The 21752-nt window shown below is 42.9% G+C and overlaps 1 protein-coding gene across 1 annotated transcript in view; it reads left to right on the top strand.

Annotated features, from left to right (window-relative positions):
- ERC2 (ELKS/RAB6-interacting/CAST family member 2) overlaps window positions 1-21752 on the top strand; it is an 877079-nt gene that overhangs the window by 459250 nt on the left and 396077 nt on the right. The window contains exon 13 of the mRNA XM_028152806.2: window positions 9498-9633. Within this exon, the coding sequence (XP_028008607.1) occupies window positions 9498-9633 (136 nt within the window). The remainder of the gene's footprint in view (window positions 1-9497; window positions 9634-21752) is intronic.

Below are 21752 nucleotides of genomic sequence, written 5' to 3'. Positions count from 1 at the left end.
AAAACCGTGGTCCCACAGTGGCACTAGCTGCATATCCAGTGTTCAGTAGCCACATGTGGCCAGTGGCTGCTGCACTGGACAGCAGAGAAGCGGACGTGTCCATTGCAGCAAGTTCTATGGGGCGTGCACTGATGGAATTCCAGCAGAGCCCTGGCTCCACAGCCTTCACCATCCCCTCCGCGTGAGTGCGGCAGGGGCAGGACCTGTGACTTGTACCTGGGGAATAGACTAGGCAAAGGTGATGGAGCCACTCCCGTGGTCACTTTGCATTATACAAGATGTCTTCTTAGCAGACTGCAGAGAGAGGGCTCCTGCCATCCTGGGAGAATCAGACTGCCATGTTGTTAATGGCCTATGGAGAGGGCCACGTAGCCAGGCCTCCTGAGAGACCTGGGGCAGCCTCCACTCCCGCCAACAGCCAGTGAACACGGCAGCCTCATTCAGAAGGCTGCAGGGAAAGGAATCCTTCGACCTAACAACCCCAGTGAGCCCAGAAGTTTATTCTTCCCCAGTTAAGCCTACAGATGAGAAATGCAGTCTGCAAACATCTTGATTTTTGCCCGATAATCCTGGGAGCAGAGGGACCAGCCAGCTGTGCCTGGAGTTGGGACTCACAGAAAGTGTGAGATCATAAGTGAGTGTTGTTTTCCGCTGCTAACTGTGTGGTAATTTGTTACGCAGCAGTGGAAAACAGATTCAGTGTTGGTCTCTCTTTGGGATGCTCCGATAAGCCATACCTCAGATGGACCAGACCCTGAATGAGGGTGGCTTGCGTACTGAGGCTAGTGCTTTGCCTCCCTCTTAGAGAAGAGAGATTGTAACTCTCACAAAGGCATGTCCAGTCCTGGCTAGAATGCTCCATTTCTTTTTGAGGCAAAGACCTCATAATAATGTATAACAAGATTTTATTATTTTTAAATATATATATTTTATTGATTTTTTACAGAGAGGAAGAGAGAGGGATAGAGAGTTAGAAACATCAATGAGAAAGGAACATCGATCAGCTGCCTCTTGCACACCCCCTACTGGGGATGTGCCCGCAACTAAGGTACATGCCCTCGACCGGAATCGAACCTGGGACCCTTAAGTCCACAGGCCGACGCTCTATCCATTGAGCCAAACCGGTTTCGGCAAGATTTTATTATTTTTATATAGCATAATAGATAACACCATTAGCTTGGGCATCATAGCAATGATGTTTCAAAGTCTGGATCCACTGTTTATTAACTGTATGATGTTGGGCAAATTACTTAACCTCTCTAAGCCTCTTAATCTATAAAATGGGGATAAAAATATCCTCCATGTAATGATATTTTAACTGAGATTATATTTTTACAGTGTTCAGTACAGTGCCTGACACATAATATGACACCCAGAAAAGAGGGTGTTTTTTTTATTACTTAGTAATATTTTAGCATTGATTTCTGGTAGGAAATAATATAAACATTGACACATTTCTTCTATACTCTAATTTGGAAAATCAGCATGTAAGCTTTTTATCTTCTTATGCCTTTGCTTCAATTTGGGTCTGGGCTGCTGCAGCCTAGTTCCAGATTGGATGCAATAAAAACAGGTCTTGCATGTACCAAGTGCCCCTGTGCTCACAGGTTGCTGTGGCTGTGTATTGTCTGGGCAAATCGCCCCCAACCTCTGGCCAGACTGTGGAATGTTGGTTTCCTCCAACATTAGCCCCCCAGGGGTCAATTTCACAGTTTCCATCTGTTTTTATATTACCCCAAACTGTAAATACAACTGACACCCTACCAAATTGGCCCTAATGTGCCCCTGTCCAACAGCGGAGTCGTAGGCTTTTAGAATGACACAATGCTCCCTGGAATTGTGGCAATTAGACAAATGTTTTGTTTTTAAAGTGTTTGGATTCCCTTTTTTATTATTTGAAAAGAAGTAAATGATGTGCAAGGAAAAGGTATGAGGTGGGAGCAGGGCAGGAGTTTGAATCTTCTGTCTTGGCTCTGTCTTGGGTTCCCCTGTGGTCCCAGGAGTCCCATCCTAAGTTCCCTGTTATCTGTTACTGTCCTTTGTTGATCTCTTACTTCCCCTTTTTTGTTGAGCTTCTACTTTTATCTTCACTCATTGTATCACCTTCAAACTTTCATCTCTGATTAACCCTGTCTGTAGGGAAAGAAGAGAACCACATTCATTATGATGCAGTCAGGTGTCAGGATCTGAAACACACTACACGTGTCTACTTGTGTGGCAGATTCATCCAGGAAACCTAATGATTTTCAGAGCCTTAGGTTAATTAAATCATTCTCTCTCTCTCTCTCTCTCTCTCTCTCTCTCTCTCTCTCTCTCTCTCACACACACACACACACACACACACACACACACACACACACCAGTGAGATAACTTGCCCAGAGTCCCACACTTGGTAAAGGATGCTTCTGGGATGACAGTGCGGCCAGTCTAGCAACACTGTCCCACCTTGGTCTCAAATGATTTAACCATTTTTCAGGCCCAATGAGGGACAGCCTGTTGGGATCATCTCCCCAAGGAGCTTTTTGTCAGTGGAACCTGAGACTACAAGGTGGACGGCTGAGTCTCTCTTTGCCTCGGGGAAGCTCATTTCTCAGGTTTCATATCTGAACACTCGGTCCCCTCTAACACCTTCTTTCTTTAGCTTTGTTATCAGGTTCTGGGATGTCCTGCGGGCCTGGTCAATGATAAATGGTGTCTCTTTGAGGTGTGTTGTCATTGTGTGCTTTAACTGAAGGTGGCCCTGTCTCTGGGTTCTTGGGAAGCCTCAAACACCATAGGGAGTTAGGAATACAGGAGATGGGAGACGGGAGGGTACACCTCCCGGGAGTGAGAGGGGCAAGGACCACAGGTAGGAGCAGAGGAGGGACCACTGAGGAGGAAAGCCGAGAGGGAAAGCATGGGGAGATAAGTGGGCACCTGCTCAAGGGTGTTGGCAAGGACTTAGGCAGTTGTCAAAGCTGGGAGCCAAGCACGCAGGCTTCGCTAGGGATGCTGTGACAAATTCAGAGTCCAAGAGATCTGGTTCCTTCTGGACCTAAGTCCTAAGACCTTGGCCCTCCTGGTGACTTTTTGCGGGGAGGAGGGCTGGATTCAAGTAGCCACAACCGGCCAGATACTTCCTCTTCCAGGAAGGAATATCGTGCTCCTGACATTTAGCACATTTGTATGTGCTGTAAAAATACCTCTGGGCTATTTATGCTAGGTTTCTGAAATTTATAGCTACGCTGAAGTACTGAATGGTATTTACAAGCTTTACAAAAATGGGATCATCTCAGTGGTTAAAAGTAGAAGCTTTCATTATTGGAAATTCTGCACGCAGCACTCATTGTCAGCTTCCATTGTGTGTGTGTGGCCCATCTGCTTGTGTAGGCGCCTCGGGATCCCAGCTCATTTACCCATGCTCATTGTGACCTTCCGGCAATGCTTCCATTAAGATAACCTTCCAGGAATGTAACTCATCTTATTATTAAGAAAAGTACAAGTGGAAGTGAAATGTCTGACAAAAAGCGCTTAATAACCCATTCCGAAGTTCATTGAATGAGGCCTTTGGAGTACCTGCTGTTCCGGTGTGGGAAGCAGACCCTAAATGTGTGTTCCCAACATTGCACAAGACACAATTACACTCCTGCCTCCAGCTAACGTGAAACAGAGGGCGTGTGCTGGAGCCTGTTCTAGGCATTTGACCTGCTCTAACTCGTCAGCTCTTCACAGTAACCCCCAGGGGTTATTCTTATTCCCATTTTATAAGTGAAGCTGAGGAACAGAGGCTAAGAGACCTGCCCATGGTCACACAGCTAGAAAGCCATGGTTTCTGATGTGAGCCTTGCGGCTCGGCTCCACGGTTTATACTCCTAGCTACTGCCGCAGCTGCCCCTAGAAAACTGCAGCCCAGAAATTGTCTTCCACGGGATGGCTCCATGTAACACTGCCAGTTAAACCCCCATCCAGTTATGTGTCCAAGAGAGAAGAAAACATACGTCCACACACAAAACTAGTACAGGAATGGCCATCTTATTCTTAAAAAAAAATTGGAAACAGCTCAAATATCCATTTAAAAAGGGAATAGCTAATGAAACTGTAGTATATTCATGGACTGGGATGCTGCTCAGCAATAAGATGGAACTTATACACAACAATACAGATGCATCTCGGAAACCTTATGCTGAGCCCGAGAAGTCAGACAGAAAAGAACATGTGCTTCTGGTTCCATGTGTACACGGTGCAAGAGCAGTCAAAGATTCATGTGAATAAAGGTTAGAACCTTGATCACTTCTGGGCAGTGATGGCAATGCTCTGCATTTTGATTGGTCAAAATCATTGATATCTGTGCATTTTCTTATATGTATTTTGTAACACACACACACACACACACACACACACACACACACACATGCGCGCACACGCAAATCCCCCAAACCCATTCCCTTCCTCAAAGGGAACCATTGTTTACAGACTGGTGAGGGGTTTCTAGGAGTTTCCATGTCCAGTCATGCTTGTATATATCCATCCAAACAGGCTTCCATGTTTTATGATAAACAAGATCAGCTATAGGTATTATTCTACTACCTGTTTTCTTTTTCAGTTGACACTATGCCTTGAAGGTTTTTCCATCTCCATGCCTCAGGTTTGCCTTCATCTCCTCAGCTAGCTCAGAGTTCCATGGTGCGCATGTACTCGGTCTCAGCCAGGTTCCTTGTGGGTGATGAGGCAGTTTTCAAATTTTCACTTCTGCAGCACTGTAATGAAAATTTTTGTAGATATATATTTGGACAAGCATTTTTATAGGCTACTATCCTAGAAGTGGGTTTGCTTGGGCAAAGTGTCTGTGCACTTTGGTGGATCCTGCCAAATTGGTTTCCAAAAATGCCTTTGTCAATTACACTCCTGCTGACCACAGATGAGAGCGCTGGATTCTGGCCTCCTCTCTAACAATGGATATTATCCATCATTTCAAGTTTTTGAGAGCAGATGGGTAAAAAATGGCATCTGATTTCTGCTGAGATTTTAAAGAAAGCAAAGGTGTGGTTTTCTCTTTTCTATACAAATAAACATACATTCTTGGAGAAACATAGTTAACTCCCAGCTCATACTCCCAGCCAGGTGATTCTAGAGGCCTGACCAGCTCTCAGCAGCAAGTTAGAGAACATGTTCTGATTTTACTTTGATGGATTATTCAAGTGAAACTAGCAGGAGTCTGTCCTCTCTGACGTTTTTATCTGTTGAGTTTAGAGAGAGAGGAAGGGAGAGAGAGGAGAGAGAGAGAGAGAGAGAGAGAGAGAGAGAGAGAGAGAGAGAGAGAGATTCATTTTATCATTCCATTTATTTATGCATTTATCAGTTGATTCTTGTGTGTTCCCTGATCAGGGGTCAAACCTGCAACCTTGGCATATCAGGTTGATGCTCCACCCAACTTAGTTACCCAACCATGAACGACATTCATTCTTTATAGTAGCCATTGTTGATCTAGATACCTGCTGGAATTTTTTCAGTTAATCCAAATTCCTTAATGATAGCTGAATTTGAAAAGTGACATGACTTGCATGGCTGGTGTGGCTCAGTGGTTGAGTGTCATCCCATGCAGCAAAAGGTCACCAGTTTGATTCCTGGTCAGGGCACATGCCAAAGTTTTGGGAAATCTCTAGTAGGGTCATGAAAGAGTCAGCCAATGGATGTTTCTCTCTCATCATTGTTTCTATCTCTCCCTCTTCCTTCCTCTCTCTCTAAAATCAATAAAAACATTAAAAATAAAAGAAAAGTGACATGACTTGCTTAATGAGACTGGTCAATTTAAGGCAAACATTAAAAACTGGCCATATCACTGTACTCTCAAACTGCACCCCCATGATTGCTTTAAAAAAAAAACTTGCATTTTATATATATTTTAATTCTGTTTTCCTGGAGAAAAAAATCACTCCAAAATAACTTTCCCCCCAGACATGGAGTAGGTCAGTCTCTGGTGGTCTTGGAACCTGAGTTGCCTGGGGGGTGTGGGGGAGGGGAGGGAATTTGGGAAGCTGGTATCAGAGACACTTTCTTCTCAGGCAGCACTGCCCGAGGGCTGGTGGTTTGCACTCCCACAGAGTTTTAGAGACCATTGAGAGCCATACGGAGTGTAGCATGACCTACGCGGTGTGTGTTTACTTCTGCAGGTGGGGAAAGTGTGCTGATTGATAGGCCACTTACACATCTTATTCTTGGAAATGCTGAAGTGACTACTAGCAAGAATCACTGTGGTCATTCCTTCAACAAGTGTCTAGTGAGCTTGTGTGGGGGTATTTTCTCTTCTCCAAGGGATCTAACATTTTTTAAATGTTGTGACTTTTTCTACCTGCCTCCTACTCTCTCTTCCTACCCCACAGCTTGCCTTAGCTTCCCTGATGAGCATCTGAGAGGGGAACTGTCCAGTGGATGAGGTGCCCATCTCTTCCCATCCCACTCCACTCCTTTCCTCCTTCCTACCTCTGGCAGAGCAGTTCTTCTTTCTCTTTTTGGCTTTCAAGTAAGCTTTTCTTAGAAGGAAGGGTTCTATTGCTAGAAAGATATATGAAAACCCTAGTAATCCTACAAAGAAGTTATGGACACTTTACATGTATCTCTTGATATTCACATGTACAAAGACAAGATGATCATCCTCATCACCTTATTTTGCATGGATCTTATTGGCCCAAATCCCAAGTTGTGCCATTCTAAACCCTACTTTTCTTTCCCAATTGCTAGTGTCTTAAATAAGGTGGTATTTGAAGGAATAGTTGGAGACGACTGAAGAGATGCCTCCATCAGTGTCTGAACTTCAGTTTCCATTGTTCTTAGCCACCCATTCTATGTTCTTTTTAATGTACATAGCAGTTTTACTTTCATAGCTAGAAACCTGGAACACCCCCAAATATTGATCAACATATGAATGGCTAAACAAACTTTAGAATAACCATGTATGGAATACTACTCAGCAACAAAAATGGACTAACTACTGATCCTGACAACTGCATTGTTAATCAGTAATAATCAAAACAGCATTCTGAGTGAAATAAGGCAGACACAAATTGGTCTATACGGTGTGGTTCCATTTATCTATAGGAACAGATTAGTGGTTGCCAAGCCTTGGTCGTGGCAGGGGATTAATTGTGAAAGGGCGCAAGGGAACTCCTGGGGTGATGCAAAGGCTCCATATCTTGATTGTGGTGGTAATTACATGGGCATAACACATCTGTCAGAGATCATTGAACTGTGCATCTAAAATTGCATATTTTCCTGTATGAAATTATATAGCATGAGTTGATTGCTGCTCATTCTTAATTCAGGAAAGTTTTAAGGGGTGCATGGATTTGGAATGTTTTCTTCTTTTTGGATTGAAAAAATCCCTGCAGTATCCCAGAAAACAAGGTCTGCTTGGGAACTTTGTGGGAGTTCTTTAAGTGATGTTTGCAAAATGATGTTTGCAATTATAATCTGTCTTATTTATCACTGGTACTTGGGGCGGGGGGGACGGGGGACGTTTAGCAGTTAGTTCTACTTAAGGGTGTACTCCAAAGTAATAAAAAAAGTATTTCTTTGTAAGACATGTCCTCTAATTAAACAATCTCACCGGTAATACTGACCTCTCCATCATGTCCTATTACCGTTCACTGGCCTTGTCTTCCAAGGAACTAGGAATTGTACTTGCCCTGAGTTAGTATGCACTTTGGAACTACTAGACCTCTGTTCAATTAGGCAGCAAGTGGTCATTCTTAACATCTCTCTAGTAACCAAACAATACTCTCCTAATAGTAGATTAGCATGTAGACTTTGCTGGTAGTATCATATGTGTACATTACTGTATCTGGTTAAAGCAGAGAAATATCAGACCGAAATTCTAGTAATCCAATCCAAATAATGGTGATTCTGTCTTACCTTATATACTTATATCCTCTTAATAGGTATCACAAGAAATATTTAAATCACTGAGTCAGTTGGTTCTATAAATATTCTGACCCAACTGAGCCAAATATTTAGTTGGTTCAGAATATTTTTTATTAGCAGGGCCCCTAATAGAAGATTTTTCAGCTCAATAAACAATTCCCTTGAGCTGCTTTTTCTTGGAGTAGGAGGAAGTAGACACGTCTATAATTTAATGAGCACTAGAGATTAGAGTTTCTTGTTGAGAATGCTTCCATTTGATTATTAGTTGTTTCATTTGGGCCTGTTTGTTGTTTATCACCTTGTTCTCATCTCATCCATACTTCCATAAGGGAAGTGGTTCTCAATACACTTGTTTGGGACTCGGGGCTCAGTAACAGTGGCCCACTTAGCAAGGCCGGGGAGAGTGAGCGAAGGGATTAAAAGGTCCCCTGCTGATTCTGCTCCATGGCTCTCCAACTTTGGAATCACTGCTCCTGAGCCCTCTGAGGGCCCTCCTGCCTCCTCACACGTTGGATTAGATTTATAACAGCTGCCGTGGACATGGTTGCCTAACCCTGTGGAATGTTTTGCTAAACGCTGCTGGTGAAATAGTCCACATTACGCCTGTAACTGCTCCCTCCCCTTCTTTGTTTTAACCCTTAATCCTTAATCTTTTACTCACTTGATCACTTTATGATTTTGCACTTTGACATCCTATAGATTCATTGAGAACTTTTGGTCCAAGCACTGGGGCTTATTTAGCACGATGATTAGCCAAAGTGTTATTCTGTTTGAGCTAAGTGATGACAATGTAGTTGATTGGAGCCTTGTAATTGTTATTTTAAAATCAAAGTAATGGATTATGATCTCAGACTAGAACCTGATCCAAAAGAATAATAATAATTAGAACAGCAAGCACTTACTTAGAAGAAAATAAATGTTCCATCACAGATCTTAGGGCCCAGCATACCATGAGTCCTACCTACCTTTGCAGTTCTATCGCCTATCCCACCTGACCCCACCCGACCCCACCTCACCCCACCCCACCCCACCCCACCCCATTACTTACCTCCCTGCAGTCTTCCAGTTCTTAGAAGTAGCCAGGTCCTTTCCTGCCTTGGGAATTATACTTGCTGTTCTCTCTACCTGGGGGGCTCCTTCCCAGGTGTTTTCTTGGCTGGTTCTTCTGAGTCTCACCTACAGTCTTGTCTCCTTAGGGAGGTTTCCTAGACACAGTGACTAAAGCCATCTGCTCCACCCACCGCCTTTCCACACATGCAAGGCACATCATCTCTCACAACATGCTACGTGTTTCCTTCAACATTAGGAAACCCAAGTTGTGTCTCCTTGGTGCTTGTCTGTCTCCTCTACTGGACTCCAAGCTCCATGAGGAGGGTGGAGACTATCCCTGTTTTATTCACCACTGCAGCCCCAGTGCCCTTCTGGTCCCTGGCATGAAGTAGGCGCTCCATACCTATGTGTGTTTGAATTAATAGAATATTCTGAAGTCCCAACTCTCCCTGAACCCATATCAATACGGGTCTGTACTTAGCACTTCCATTGTGATCACGTACGACCTTGCAGTGGTTGAATTTAACCCAGCTGTGCTGACTTTTCTCAGGCATATGAAGGATCAGAATAAGAAGGTGGCCAACCTCAAGCACAACCAGCAGCTGGAAAAGAAGAAGAATGCCCAGCTCCTGGAGGAAGTGCGCAGGCGGGAAGATAGCATGGCTGACACCTCCCAGCACCTGCAGGTGAGCCCAGGCTTCTCCTCTTCTTGCCTGAATAGTTGGAGGTCGACTTGCTCTGACATGTAGCCACTACTGTGGGAAAACATGCGCAGAAGCAGTGGGCGTACCTCTGCTCTGAATCCAGCACTAACCACGTACCCCCAGGGGACCTGGAGGTCTCTGTAGTGAGGAGCATCATTTCAAAATGGTGTCCAAGAAAAGCCGATTACGGGGGAGGCCACTGATGCTTCACAGGTTCTCTTGGTTCCTGCACTTTACCTTAAAAGCTAAGGGCTGCGTTTATATAGTTGGCAAGAAGCTTAAAACATAGAAATGTCTTCCTTTTAGAATTATGGAAGTTACTTTGGTTTTAGGAGAAGGGAAATGTGTGCCTATTATCCCAGAAGGTATTTGGGAAAAGATGCATGAAGTTGATCTCAGACAGTTTATAAAACTGGTTTTGTTTTGCTTAAAACTCTGAGGGTCTGAGACAGATCATTATTCTGTCTTCTCTGTGGAATATAGTTATCTCTAAATGGATGGCTCTCAGAAACCAATGGACCCACTGAAGACACCCATTTTTCCTCATTAACCATTCCTATTTTTGGCAAAGGGGCTCTCTCCATGTGCTCAATAAAACAATCAAGCTAGCCCAGGGCATTTGCTTTGAAGTTCCTTTATTTATTTGTGGGCCTTTAAACAGAGCAGTTCAAGTTCAAGTTGGCCTGAGTTCATTTTAAATTTTGCTTATTAATTAGTGTCTTTCTCCAGTTATATATTAGGTTTCCTCCTTGGAGATAGAAGAAGTTAGATAATTTCAATATGTACTCATAGTTGTTCTTTTTAATTGAACCGAAGAGAAATAAATTATTCCGGAGAAAGAAATGCAAGAACATGCCCTGCACTGAGCCTGGCACGAGGGGATGACTTCGTAGTAGTTTCTTTTCTCTCTGTGTCCAGGAGGTGCCTGAAGGTTGCCAGTCAAGCCTCCTTGCACTGATGCCTGATTTGGATAGCACAATATTAGAATCCGCTCCTTTGTTCAGCCCTGGGACCACCTTAGTTAGCATGGACTGGTCACTTGTTTGAATCCACAGCCTCCTCAATGTTCTTGGCAAATTACATCCCAGGGTTTTGTAATTCTTTTCCCTATGAGTTATGAGACGTCAGATTGGAGCCTACAGACTGAGATAACAGTTAACTTAAATTTGTAGAACATTTTATTGCCTTGCCAGACACATATTCTCATTTATTCTTCACAAAAATGGTGATTCTACATATGGTAAAACTAGTCTCAGAAAAGTAATGAAATGACATCCTAGTATGGAGTAGAGATGAACCTGACTCCAGGTCTTCCACCTTCAAGAAACTAATGTAGAGAAGTATTAACAGGATTAGGTACTATTTATTAAACTTTTCCATATGCTGGATTCTGTGTTGTTTACTTTATAGAAGCTGTTTAATTCTTACGTCAACTGGGTTAGTCGGGGCTCCTAGTTGCAGACTATGGCATCAGGAATCGACTTTATCCTACTCACAGGTGTGCATTGTTCTTCGTTGCCTTGATTCGCAGGAAGGTGGTCCACAGTGATGCCAACGATGGCCACCAGCAGCCAACACAGAGTCTGTGAGCGCTGTTAGCCCAGGGCAGTGGTCGGCAAACTCATTAGTCAACAGAGCCAAATATCAACAGTACAACGATTGAAATTTCTTTTGAGAGCCACATTTTTTAAACTTAAACTTCTTCTAATGCCACTTCTTCAAAATAGACTCGCCCAGGCCGTGGTATTTTGTGGAAGAGCCACACTCAAGGGGCCAAAGAGCTGCATGTGGCTCTCGAGCCGCAGTTTGCCGACCGCTGGCCCAGGGGAAGGAGAAAAGTCTTTTCTTAGTAGTTCTAGATAAAGTTCAAAGGCTGATAAATCACATGACCTGATCCTGAGGACAGGGGGTAGCCTTACCCAAAGCCCATTGGCTGAGTGGGGACAGGTGATTTCCCACAAGAAAGAGAGTTCTGTTACCAAAAGGGGTGCTGGGCAACCAAAGCCACATTTGTTTTTTTTCATATCAGTGTCATATGGGGAGATTATGGATATGGTGAGGGTTCTGGAGAATTAAGAGAGGAGGGTGAGAAAACTTTGGAGAGAGTCTTCTCAGAGTCTTCACAGGGACTGGGGTGGAATGAGTTTGACATGGTAGGAAGAGAGCAGCAGGGAAGGCCCTCCAGGCAGGTACAGAGGTAGCACAGAGCAAGATACAGTCAGGGCACAAAACATAACAGATCAATTGATCGTTGTGACAGTGAGGTAAGTGTTGTTGCTATATTTCTTTATCTAACTGTGTAGCTAGAATGTCCATGATTCATTCCAGGTTTCAAAATTTACTAGCTGAATGTCCTTAGGCAGGTTACGTAACTTCCCTAAGACTAGTTTATCTGTAAAATGGGAATAATAATTGCACCTACTCCAGAGTTGTGAGGATTAAAGTGTCAATGCAGCCCCAGCCCGTGTGGCTCAGTTGGTTGGAGCATCATCCATACACTGAAAGGTTGTGGGGTCCATTCTCTATCAGGGCACATACCTAGGTTGTGGGTTTGATTCCTGGTCAGGGCCCATATGGAAGGCAACCAATCAATATACTCACTCAAATTATGCTTCTCTCTCACTCCTTCTTTCTCTCTCTCTCACTCTGTTCTCCTCTCTCTGAAATCAATAAGCATATCCTCAGGTGAGGATTAAAAAATAATAATAAATAAAAATAAAGTGTCAATGCATATAAAAATTTAGAATTGTACTTGACACAAGCTGTACTCAAAATAAGTGTTAATGATAGGGTGTTTTTTTTGTTGTTTGTTTTTCTTTTTCTCTTTTTAATTATTATTATAATAACAAAGAAAAGGTAAAAGAAACATTTTAAAAGTATCCATGCTGCACATGGGTATTTATGCAGTTCTGCTCTGATATGCATTGAGCATCAAAGTTTCTGTTTTTTCTATAAATAGTCATTTTTTTTTCTTTTCTAAGGACACATCCAGTTATGGAAATTAATGTCTTGTTTTGACCCATGAACTTTTGTATAGCAATATTTTCATAAGGAGCCTTAGTAACTACCTCATAGACTTATTCATAAAAGATAGCCTGGTCTGGAATTGCTTAGTTGCATTCCTGACCACCCCAAATAACGGACAGCATTTGAAATGCAATAAAAAGTAATCACGATTAATTTTGATGAAAATGTCTCTGGTTAAGGTTAATAGAGAGTAAAACTCCCACTTTCCTGGATTGTTAAGCAGATGTCCTCAGATGTAGCAATTACTGCCTTCTGAAGGCAGAACTTTCCTTTCTGGGGGCACTTGTTTTTTTTATACTGCTGTTGTTTTAAGTGCTTCCTGTTTATAAGTTAGCCTGTTAAGCCCTTTAAGTTTCAGTCACCTAGCATCTGGTTTACTTGGTTGGTTGGTTGGTTGATTAGCTGATGGTTGTGTGATTGGCACCTACAAAATTTGTTTTTTTCTACACAAGTATTTTGTAATGGTTGGGTACTCTGACTTCATGATTCAGCCAAATAGAGATTACATCCAGAAAAATCTAAGGCCGAACATTGCCAGAAACAATAATGGCTTTTGGATCGTGTTCCAAAGGAAGATTGAAGAGATTCAACCAGTTGGTATGAGAATTGGAGACACAGGATTGGGGAAGTGCACTCAACCCACAAAGAGGACATAGTAAAGGGGCAAGACAGCCATTCAGTCTGTCGAAAGAGACACGGTTGGAGAAATGGTTCTCCTTTATAAGGAAAACAAGAACATAAGCCTAATGAAAAATTGCTGCTGCATGGCTTGCGTGGATGTAATAGAGAGTGGTGGGAACTGTGAGTCCATGCATTATTAGAAGGCATGGGGACCACCAAGTTTTGGCTGACTGCTGCCATGAAGGTGGACCTAGAGTCAAGGGGCCTTCTGGTTGCCATAACGTGTGAATCTTTATATGAAATCTGTGGATTTTAGAAAGTTGGTTCAATGGTTTTAAACACTTCGTGGGTCCAGTGAAGCACACGTGCAGGTGAACTGACCCCTGGTGTGTAGCATCTCTTGCACATCCTGACACACTGTTCCTACTGTAAATAAAGAGCTAGCCGTTTAGTGCGTTTGTCCTGAGTTCTTTTTTTTGTCTGAAATACCTTAGTTTAAGACTATGTAATTACTTGAGTAAGGCAGGGAATCTCTCTGACCCTCACCTTTTTAATCTGTAAGTGGGGATTACAATTAGTACCTTCCTGGACGGTTCAAATAAGATGAAGTTTATGAAAGAGCCTAGCACAGTACCTAACCTACAGGTTCAGTTATTAGCGTTTTCTCCCAGAGAGACAGCTAATGAGCTTCTAACCATAGAAGACAGTGCCCATTGGAAGTATCGCCTGACAAATCCTTTGTTAACGATTTTATACTGATGAGTAATACAGATCTTGAGCACACGCCAGTGAATGAAAGTTTCCAATAAAGCATTACAAAAACATTTTGGGCAAGAAGGAGGGAAAATTAAAATATTTTTCAAGTTTATGCTGAATTATGTGTGAAAAGTCGATGTGAAAGACTGTGATTTTCTTGTATAATTTCGTAGACCTGTTCCCCAGGACACAGATGATGGAGCATGATATTTACGCCTGTCCTTGGGGCTTTGGGCTTCCGTGTGTCCCCTTAGAGGCCACATGGAGATTTTTCAACAAGGTGTCTTCCCGGAGATTCACACTAAATCGTCTCTACCAGGACGGGATGCATATTTCCCCCTCCAACCTCTAGCTATTTCTTGCTGAATAAATATGCCAATGTGAAATCCCAGTGGGAATCTTTGTAGATTTTGGCTGCATTTTTCCCTGTGCAGCTTATCAAGTTAATGAACTAACATTCTAAGAAGTGCACAAGCCAATATTTTATACTCCTTTTCTGTTGTATGTCTGCAGAATTCTCTTCAATTTATTGCCTGAAAACTAAAGTCTGTTCTTGTGTGCTTCCGTTTCCAAATTATAGGTTCCCAGGGAACTGTAAAGTTTCTTTTCTGCTAGTGGTTAAGCCCAAGTGTGATCAGTTTAAAAAGCAAATGAATGTTCCCATTTATTCTTGTCCTTTTAGTAGAGTTCTAAAAAAAGCAAAAAAGCTCAAAAGACAATTTTATTTTCCAATTTGTGCAACTCTGGACATCCGTATCTTTTTTCCAAGGGGACTTCTTTGACTTTGCTCCTCCAATTAGATTTGGAATCAGCTAACAGAGGAAGTGCAACAAGCAACAGAACCCTTACACATACCTAGCTTTCAGCAAAACATTATGGAATTCCCAAGCTTCACCAGGTTGTTTTTTTGCAGAGGGACATTGATGTTTTAAGAAGCAATTTTTAAGCCTTAATATCGATATTTTCATTTCTCCATGTCAATGAGTTAATTTCTCTTTCAATTCCCCAAGCTTAAAATGGTTACTCTAGTGGTGATCTATGTTCGCCTGTTACGGTGCACTTCTGCCTGCTGCCATTAGAAGAAACCTGACCAGCAGAGTTAGGAGATTCATCACTGTCAACACACGTTTATTTAGTTCTGAGTTTTCATGGCTGTTGGGTAGACATGGTGTGGAGTGATTTAGGGAGGCTCCATTTTAGCCATCTTGTTCAACATATGGAAAGGTGAGAGAAGTTGTCTTAACACCAGTTTAAAAGAAAAATCCACACTTATTTACATTTTCATTTTAACTTAGTCTGATCTTTTTAGCACAGTGATGTGTTTCCTTTGTCCTGCGATTTTCTACCGTGATGGGTAGAGGTTGGGATGTTCCATTAAACTGTGGATAAAGTCTGTGGTGGTGTTGAAATGTAGACTGAGAGGCATCCGATGTTTCCAGGTTGTTCATAGTTTCAGATGACAAAAAGCACTCAGGTATACGCCAGTCTGCAGAGGACTCCAAACATTGGCCAGTAGGACTGAAGATTAATGCGGAAGGGCTTTCTGTTCTTGGGGATTCATTTTTACATTTGTTTTTCTTTCACACTCTCATTCCCCATGAGTCCAGAATGACTTTTGTTGTAGCAGATCTCTGTAGGCAGCCTCAGAAAATCTTACTTGACAGTCAGCTTCTAGTAGCCTTGGATTGAAGTCCCTACTCTTCGTAGGAAATCAAGGACTGTCAGGGAGACCAGGCCTCCTGTGCACTGTGTTTGGGAACTAACCATTCCTTAGAAATGTTCCAAGCAGCCAAGTACTAGTAAAGTCCAGTAAATAAAATTGTTGTGTGTGGAGTTTTTCTCCTTTCTTCCCAATAAAGCATTACTTGTTTTCCCCAATATGCAGTAACTTGCGTATTTCTTCGAGAAACGTCTCCTGCTTTTTCCTCAGGATTTGTGACTAATCCTCCACTTCATACAGCCCCTCTGTACAAACACAATATATTTCTATGGAAAAGAGAGGTTTACCCTTAATCAAGTGTTGCCTAATCGACCTCCTAAATTACCCCCTAGAGATGGAGTGGAGTTCATTATTCTTTTCTGAAGGGTTTTCGGGTTTCACTCCATTAGTGGCTCTTCAGCCGTCCTCAGCAAAGTGCATGTTTGTTTGTCAAAGGCTGAAGATCCTGTAGAATGAAATGCAACATATTTATCAAATGAAATCACTGTTATTATGGGAGCAGAGTTGTAAATGCTCTGGGATAACAAAGCCGGAGGGGCTGGGAGCTGGGGGCTGGGGGCTGGAAAAGAAGTCTTGGTAGAATGATATGTAATCTCTTATTCATTTTGAGAGAGGTGACTAGGAGATGAGACTATTTTTTAATTGTTATCCCATTTTGTGCCCTTTGGTCCCTGAAATGTCAGGGGGAAGGCAGCATGCATGTTCCTGTGATCTCCAGGGAGAATCAGCCCATAGAGGGGTGCTACAGGACAGAGTGGGCATTAGCTCTATGGAGCGAGGATGGAGGGCTTGCCTTGTAGCATCTGCTTTTGTTCAATTTACCTTTAACTCTGACCTCTGGGTTTATTTTGAAGGAGGTTTGGGTTATAAACTGGAGACATCATTTTTATATGTTTACTAGAGGCCCAGTGCACAGATTCATGCACCGGTGGGGGTCCCACGGCCTGTGCCCTCTCGCAATCTGGGACCCCTTAGGGGATGTCAGACTGCCAGTTTGGGCCCAATCCCCACAGGCCAGGCCGAGGGACCCCACTGGTGCACACATCCATGCACTAGGCCTCTAGTATGCATATAAGATCTTTGGTTAATCTCTTCCTGCCCTCCCCCTTCCCTCTGAGATTCATCAGTCTCTTCCATGTTTCCATGCCTATGCATTGAGTGTCTGCCCCCTGGTGGTCAGTGTGCTTCATAGCTACCGGTTGAACAGTCGAATGGTCGCTTAGGCTTATATATATGTATTAAACTCACTGCTGGTGATCAGTTTGGTCAGTAGTAATAATAGCAATGCATCTCAGCTGAGCCCTGTGAGCTTCACGAAGGGCTTTCAGGGCCTGAGCTTCATGCGGGATCCTCCCATTGACCTTGAGGTTTGGGTGGGTCAAGTTTGTATATCTTCATTTATAGGTGAGGAAACTGAGCCTCAGGCAGTTGTTCAGTGACTCATCTGTAATCATAGGTCTCCTAAAAGGCAAAGCTTTGAGGAGGAACCAAGGCTTCAGAGTTTTTCTTATGAAGGTCAGGCAAAGGCTCAGTCAGCTTTTGGACACTGAAGAAAATGCTTTCTTAGGCAAACGTTTCTGAACCAGAAGTCATGCTTTAAAAGCCACTGAGAAATGAGACATCGGAGGTGTGTGCTTGGAGCATCTAAATATTCTTGTATTCTACTTGAATCCATAGCATGTACAGTATAATCTTCAAAGTAGAAATGGTGAAGGCATTACCGAAGAACCCACACATGGAAGGCAAGCGGACTGAAAGAAGAAAACAATTCTGACTGCACACCTTATAATTTTTTCAAAGGTAGAATTTACATAATAACTCACACAGGAGACTCAGTAATCCCTAGGGGGCAGTTGTGTTCAACGTGCATCAAAAGAGCCAGTCCGTTTAAATCAGCTCTCTTTGGCCAGGGCAATTACTGCAGGTTTGCCCTCAGATACAGCTACTGGAGGTTAGTCAGGGGCCACCTGCAAATCACAGTGCATGTCATCCTGACATCATAGATGCTGGTGTTTCAGCACATTGCTGCCCAAGGCAGAGAACTGGGCATGGTTAATTTTTTAAAATGTTAAGTCAGACATATGGCTTGTCCAGAGCATGGCTAAGCTGTATATTCAGACACTCCAGATTAGGGAAATGACAATGACATAGGCAATGATTTAGATAAAAATCTTGTGAAAGGTAAATTCAACTATGAAATCTGTTTCTAGTCACTTAATAGTCTCTTCTGAAATACACACTTGGGAAGTTGGTAATTTGAATTTATGATACTTTTAATTTCTTCTCTGCTATTACACTTTCCCTTTGCATTTTATTTCTTTATGGTGCCTGGAAAAACTCTGTAAGGTTAAGCAATCATAAGTTTTTCTTGCTAGAAAAGACCTTAGACTTTATTGAATACAAGCTCCTTGTTTTGCTGATGAGGAAAGTAGGGCCCTGCAAAGGCAAATAACCTACCCAATACCCCAGAGGGAGTTGTTGGCAGAGGGGAGACCAGATCCTGGCCCTTTCACATCCTTGTCCAGTGCTATTTGTGCAGCCCACGGGTTCCATAAAATGTGTCTGCTTTCAGGCGGATTTGAACCTTGAGCCTTCAAGCCCAAAGGTTGAGCCTGTGCTCCTTAATGCTGGATAATAGATTGACCCTTTAAGATGATCTAAAATTATGCCTTCACAATAAGCTAAGCTTTGTGCATTTTTTACAAACATGGTATTCTCTTATCTAGTATGTCTCTTCTATGTCTTTAAAATTAGAGTAACTAAAGAGGGACCAGTGAGTGGTGGAGAAAACGGCTGTGAGAACAAACTATGGAGCTTAGGACTCTTTAGATGATAAATAAAAATTGGTTTAAGTTATTTATATCTTTGCCTCTTTTTCTCATCCATAAAGGGATGTCATCTATAAAGAGACTCAGGAAGTCTCTTGTCATGGAAAACAAGTGGATTACTTAGACAATTCAACAATAAGAATAATAGCTGCTATTTTTTATTGGGCAATGAACTAAGCCAGGGGGGTTAGTCTTTGGTTGAGTTCCCTGGGAAATTGACAGTCAGAGATTAACATGGAGGAGGTTCCTGGGAGTGCTCTCAGGAAGGGAGAGATGCAGGGATAGGCCTGGAGAACTTGAATTGTAATGTTCCAACAAAGGCCTCAGCAGGTCCCCTCCGTTGGTCTGCAGTTGGGGTGGCCATTTGAAAGGAGTTGACCCCAAATGAGAGAATAGGGCTGTACCTCTGTAACCCCCCCATCAGCAAGTCAGTGGATTCAGTCAACTCCTGAGGAAGGCATACCAATAGGCAGGGCATCTCTCAAGGCAGGCACATTCCTGGCATCTGGAAATGAGCGTCTCAGTCCTAAAGAGGATCTGGGCAGTGCACCACTGTGTTTACAGCGAACACCCAATGTGTCGCACTGTCCCCTCCGACACCCACGGCAAACACACACAGGCCTCTTGCCCACCCACCTTCAACTTCCTTTTCAATACAAGCAGCTATTACAAACCCAGTCCTCCTGGGCCAAGTTCCTCGGTACACATATTGACTTGTTTAATCTTCCCAACAAGCTAATGAGGTTGCTACTGTCTGTGAAACCAGTTTGTGAGTGAGAGGATCGAGACCTGGTGATGTTTAACAGGAAAAAGACCTGGCCTTCTTTCCAGGCCTCAGCCAGGAGCGTGGCACTCCCCCTCTCCTGTGCAGAACTGCTTCTTTATATGCTTTAGATCATCCAGTGAATAGCGACAGTGAAGGTGATGGTCAGGCTACTTCAAAAACAGAACAATTAGATGGTGGAAACTTGGGTGAAGAGGCTTTGCATGGGTTTTATGGGGTAGTGGATAAGCTCCTTTGCGTAATGGGATAAAACGAAATGATTCTTAAAGGCTTGTAAGGTCTTTCAGCACATAGTCTCACTGGTGGTTTTTGAGGGCTCTGTGCTATCTGCTGGGACTTACAGTCAGTACGTCAAGATTCTTTACCCTCCAACATCTCAAGGTCTTCTCTTCCAACAAAGGTGTCCTTACCAGGCAGCTGATTTGCAGCAGCTTCTGTAAGTTTTCTGGAACATATTTTCCTGGGCTGCTGCTTCCTCTGGGATGAAGACCTTTCAAAAGAGGTTACAACGAGTTGTGTCTGCAGTTGGAGCCGGAGCGGAAGCTTCCAGAAGGCCTTCCGAACCTCAGCTCTGCAGGTTAATCCTGGGCTCGATCTGGGCTCAGTCACTGATTAGCTGTGTGACTTTGAGGGATTTTCTTTTTCTCTTTGAGCCTGTTTTCTTATGTACAAAATGGTTGGCTTGTGTGGGGTAAGGCCTCTTTCAACTCTCAATCCCTGGGGTCCTGGGACTCACTGAAGGATGCACACATGTGATGATTTAAAAAAAGCATCTGAGAGGGCAGCTCATGGGCCAGTGGGGATGTTGCAGCCCATGCAGAGCATTCATGTTAGCGGCAGGAGGCCTTCTCGCCGGAGGTTCGGAAACGGGGAGAAGCTGGTCTCCTTAAGACCAGTCTGTAATACACTATCTGGCTTAAATATAATATATTCTAGGAACCCTTTCTGTTCTCCACTTAAAGTGCAAAGCTACCATTTTGAGGAGACTCTTGTACTATGTACTAAAGCATTATACTTTCTCTCTTTAGAGTAGTCAGTTATAATAATACACCTACCAATTGTTTTTTTTTTTTGGTAAAAGATAAAGGTTAGACCAGTGACAGTCTGGACATAAGATATACAATGCAGGAACTCCTCAGAATTGAACCACCTGGGTTCCAGACTTATTTCTCAAGGGCAGGAGCTATGTGGTTTTCAAATGTCATTGTTTGTGATGTAGACACTTGTTTTAATAAGCCACTATGTCAATAGGGGCTATTTTCTCCCCCTGGACTCTGGGGGTAGGTCATAGTGAGCTGTGGGAAAATAGAACAGACTAATTTGACAAAAACCCAGTTGATATGATCTAGGTTCACATTTCCCAAAGCATGTTTATCAAAGTGAAGTCCTGTAAAATACTATTAGAAAAAAGGGTTCCATTTGTCAAATGCCTTTGGGAAACAGTACAGACTCTGTCCTTCTCTTAAGGAACCACCATGCATATTAGCATATTAAAGACACGGAGAAGTCCTGCAGTCAAGAGAAGGGTTCAATATCTCTTTATCCAAAATTTCTCCAAATCATTTGACAAAAGAAATCCTTTTTTTTTTTTTTTCTGGAATATCTATTAACATTGCAAAGAATTAGCATTTTATGGAACTTGGGCTAAGCAAGTCACAGTGCTGGTAACTGAGCTATGCAATCAGCTCTTTGATTACAACTTAAGGTCGGACATGCTCTGCAGTGATACTTTTGATTTAACATAATATCATCGTCGCTGAGTTAGAACTCACCTGGGCATCTCGGGATGGCTTTGCGCCTGCCACTTGATTCAAAAAACAGTTCTGTCAGAACGATGGCCAAGAAAATTCTACGTCTGATAGCCTTTTTAAAAACTGCACCTCATTTAAAAAGTTCATGCGAAGCAAACTTGAAAAATGTTTGTGGCAGGCATAGTGGTATTTCCATCTGTCACCCTTGACTCTGGGGGTCTGCATTGACTTCTGATTATAAGCTCACATTATGCTGTGCCCCCAATCCAAATCGGATGATGAATGTTTTGGAGGAAGATGTGGAAACTAGTCCAGGCTTAAAACACAAAATTGACTTTTTTAAGGTATCCATTGTTAGTTCTCACTGGGGTGCAGTGTGGACCCCTTCCTGCTGGGCAGCTCATTGGCAGTGTGGAATATAGTGCGTGAGGTTCCCGTGTTGCTGTCAGAATCAATTATACGGCTTGAAAATGAAGTACAGAGCGTCCCTGTGTCATTACCAGCAGGCTTGTTTTTATTTTGGTTGTACTTTTTTGGCTGTGAAAGGATCTTTATGAGAAATTAGAAAACCGCACATTTGAAAATGTTCACAGTGAAACAATAAAACCTTGAGT

This window comes from Eptesicus fuscus, chromosome 18, assembly GCF_027574615.1.
Source record: "Eptesicus fuscus isolate TK198812 chromosome 18, DD_ASM_mEF_20220401, whole genome shotgun sequence".
Taxonomy (NCBI): domain Eukaryota; kingdom Metazoa; phylum Chordata; class Mammalia; order Chiroptera; family Vespertilionidae; genus Eptesicus; species Eptesicus fuscus.
This window is presented reverse-complemented; position numbering and strand designations above follow the sequence as displayed.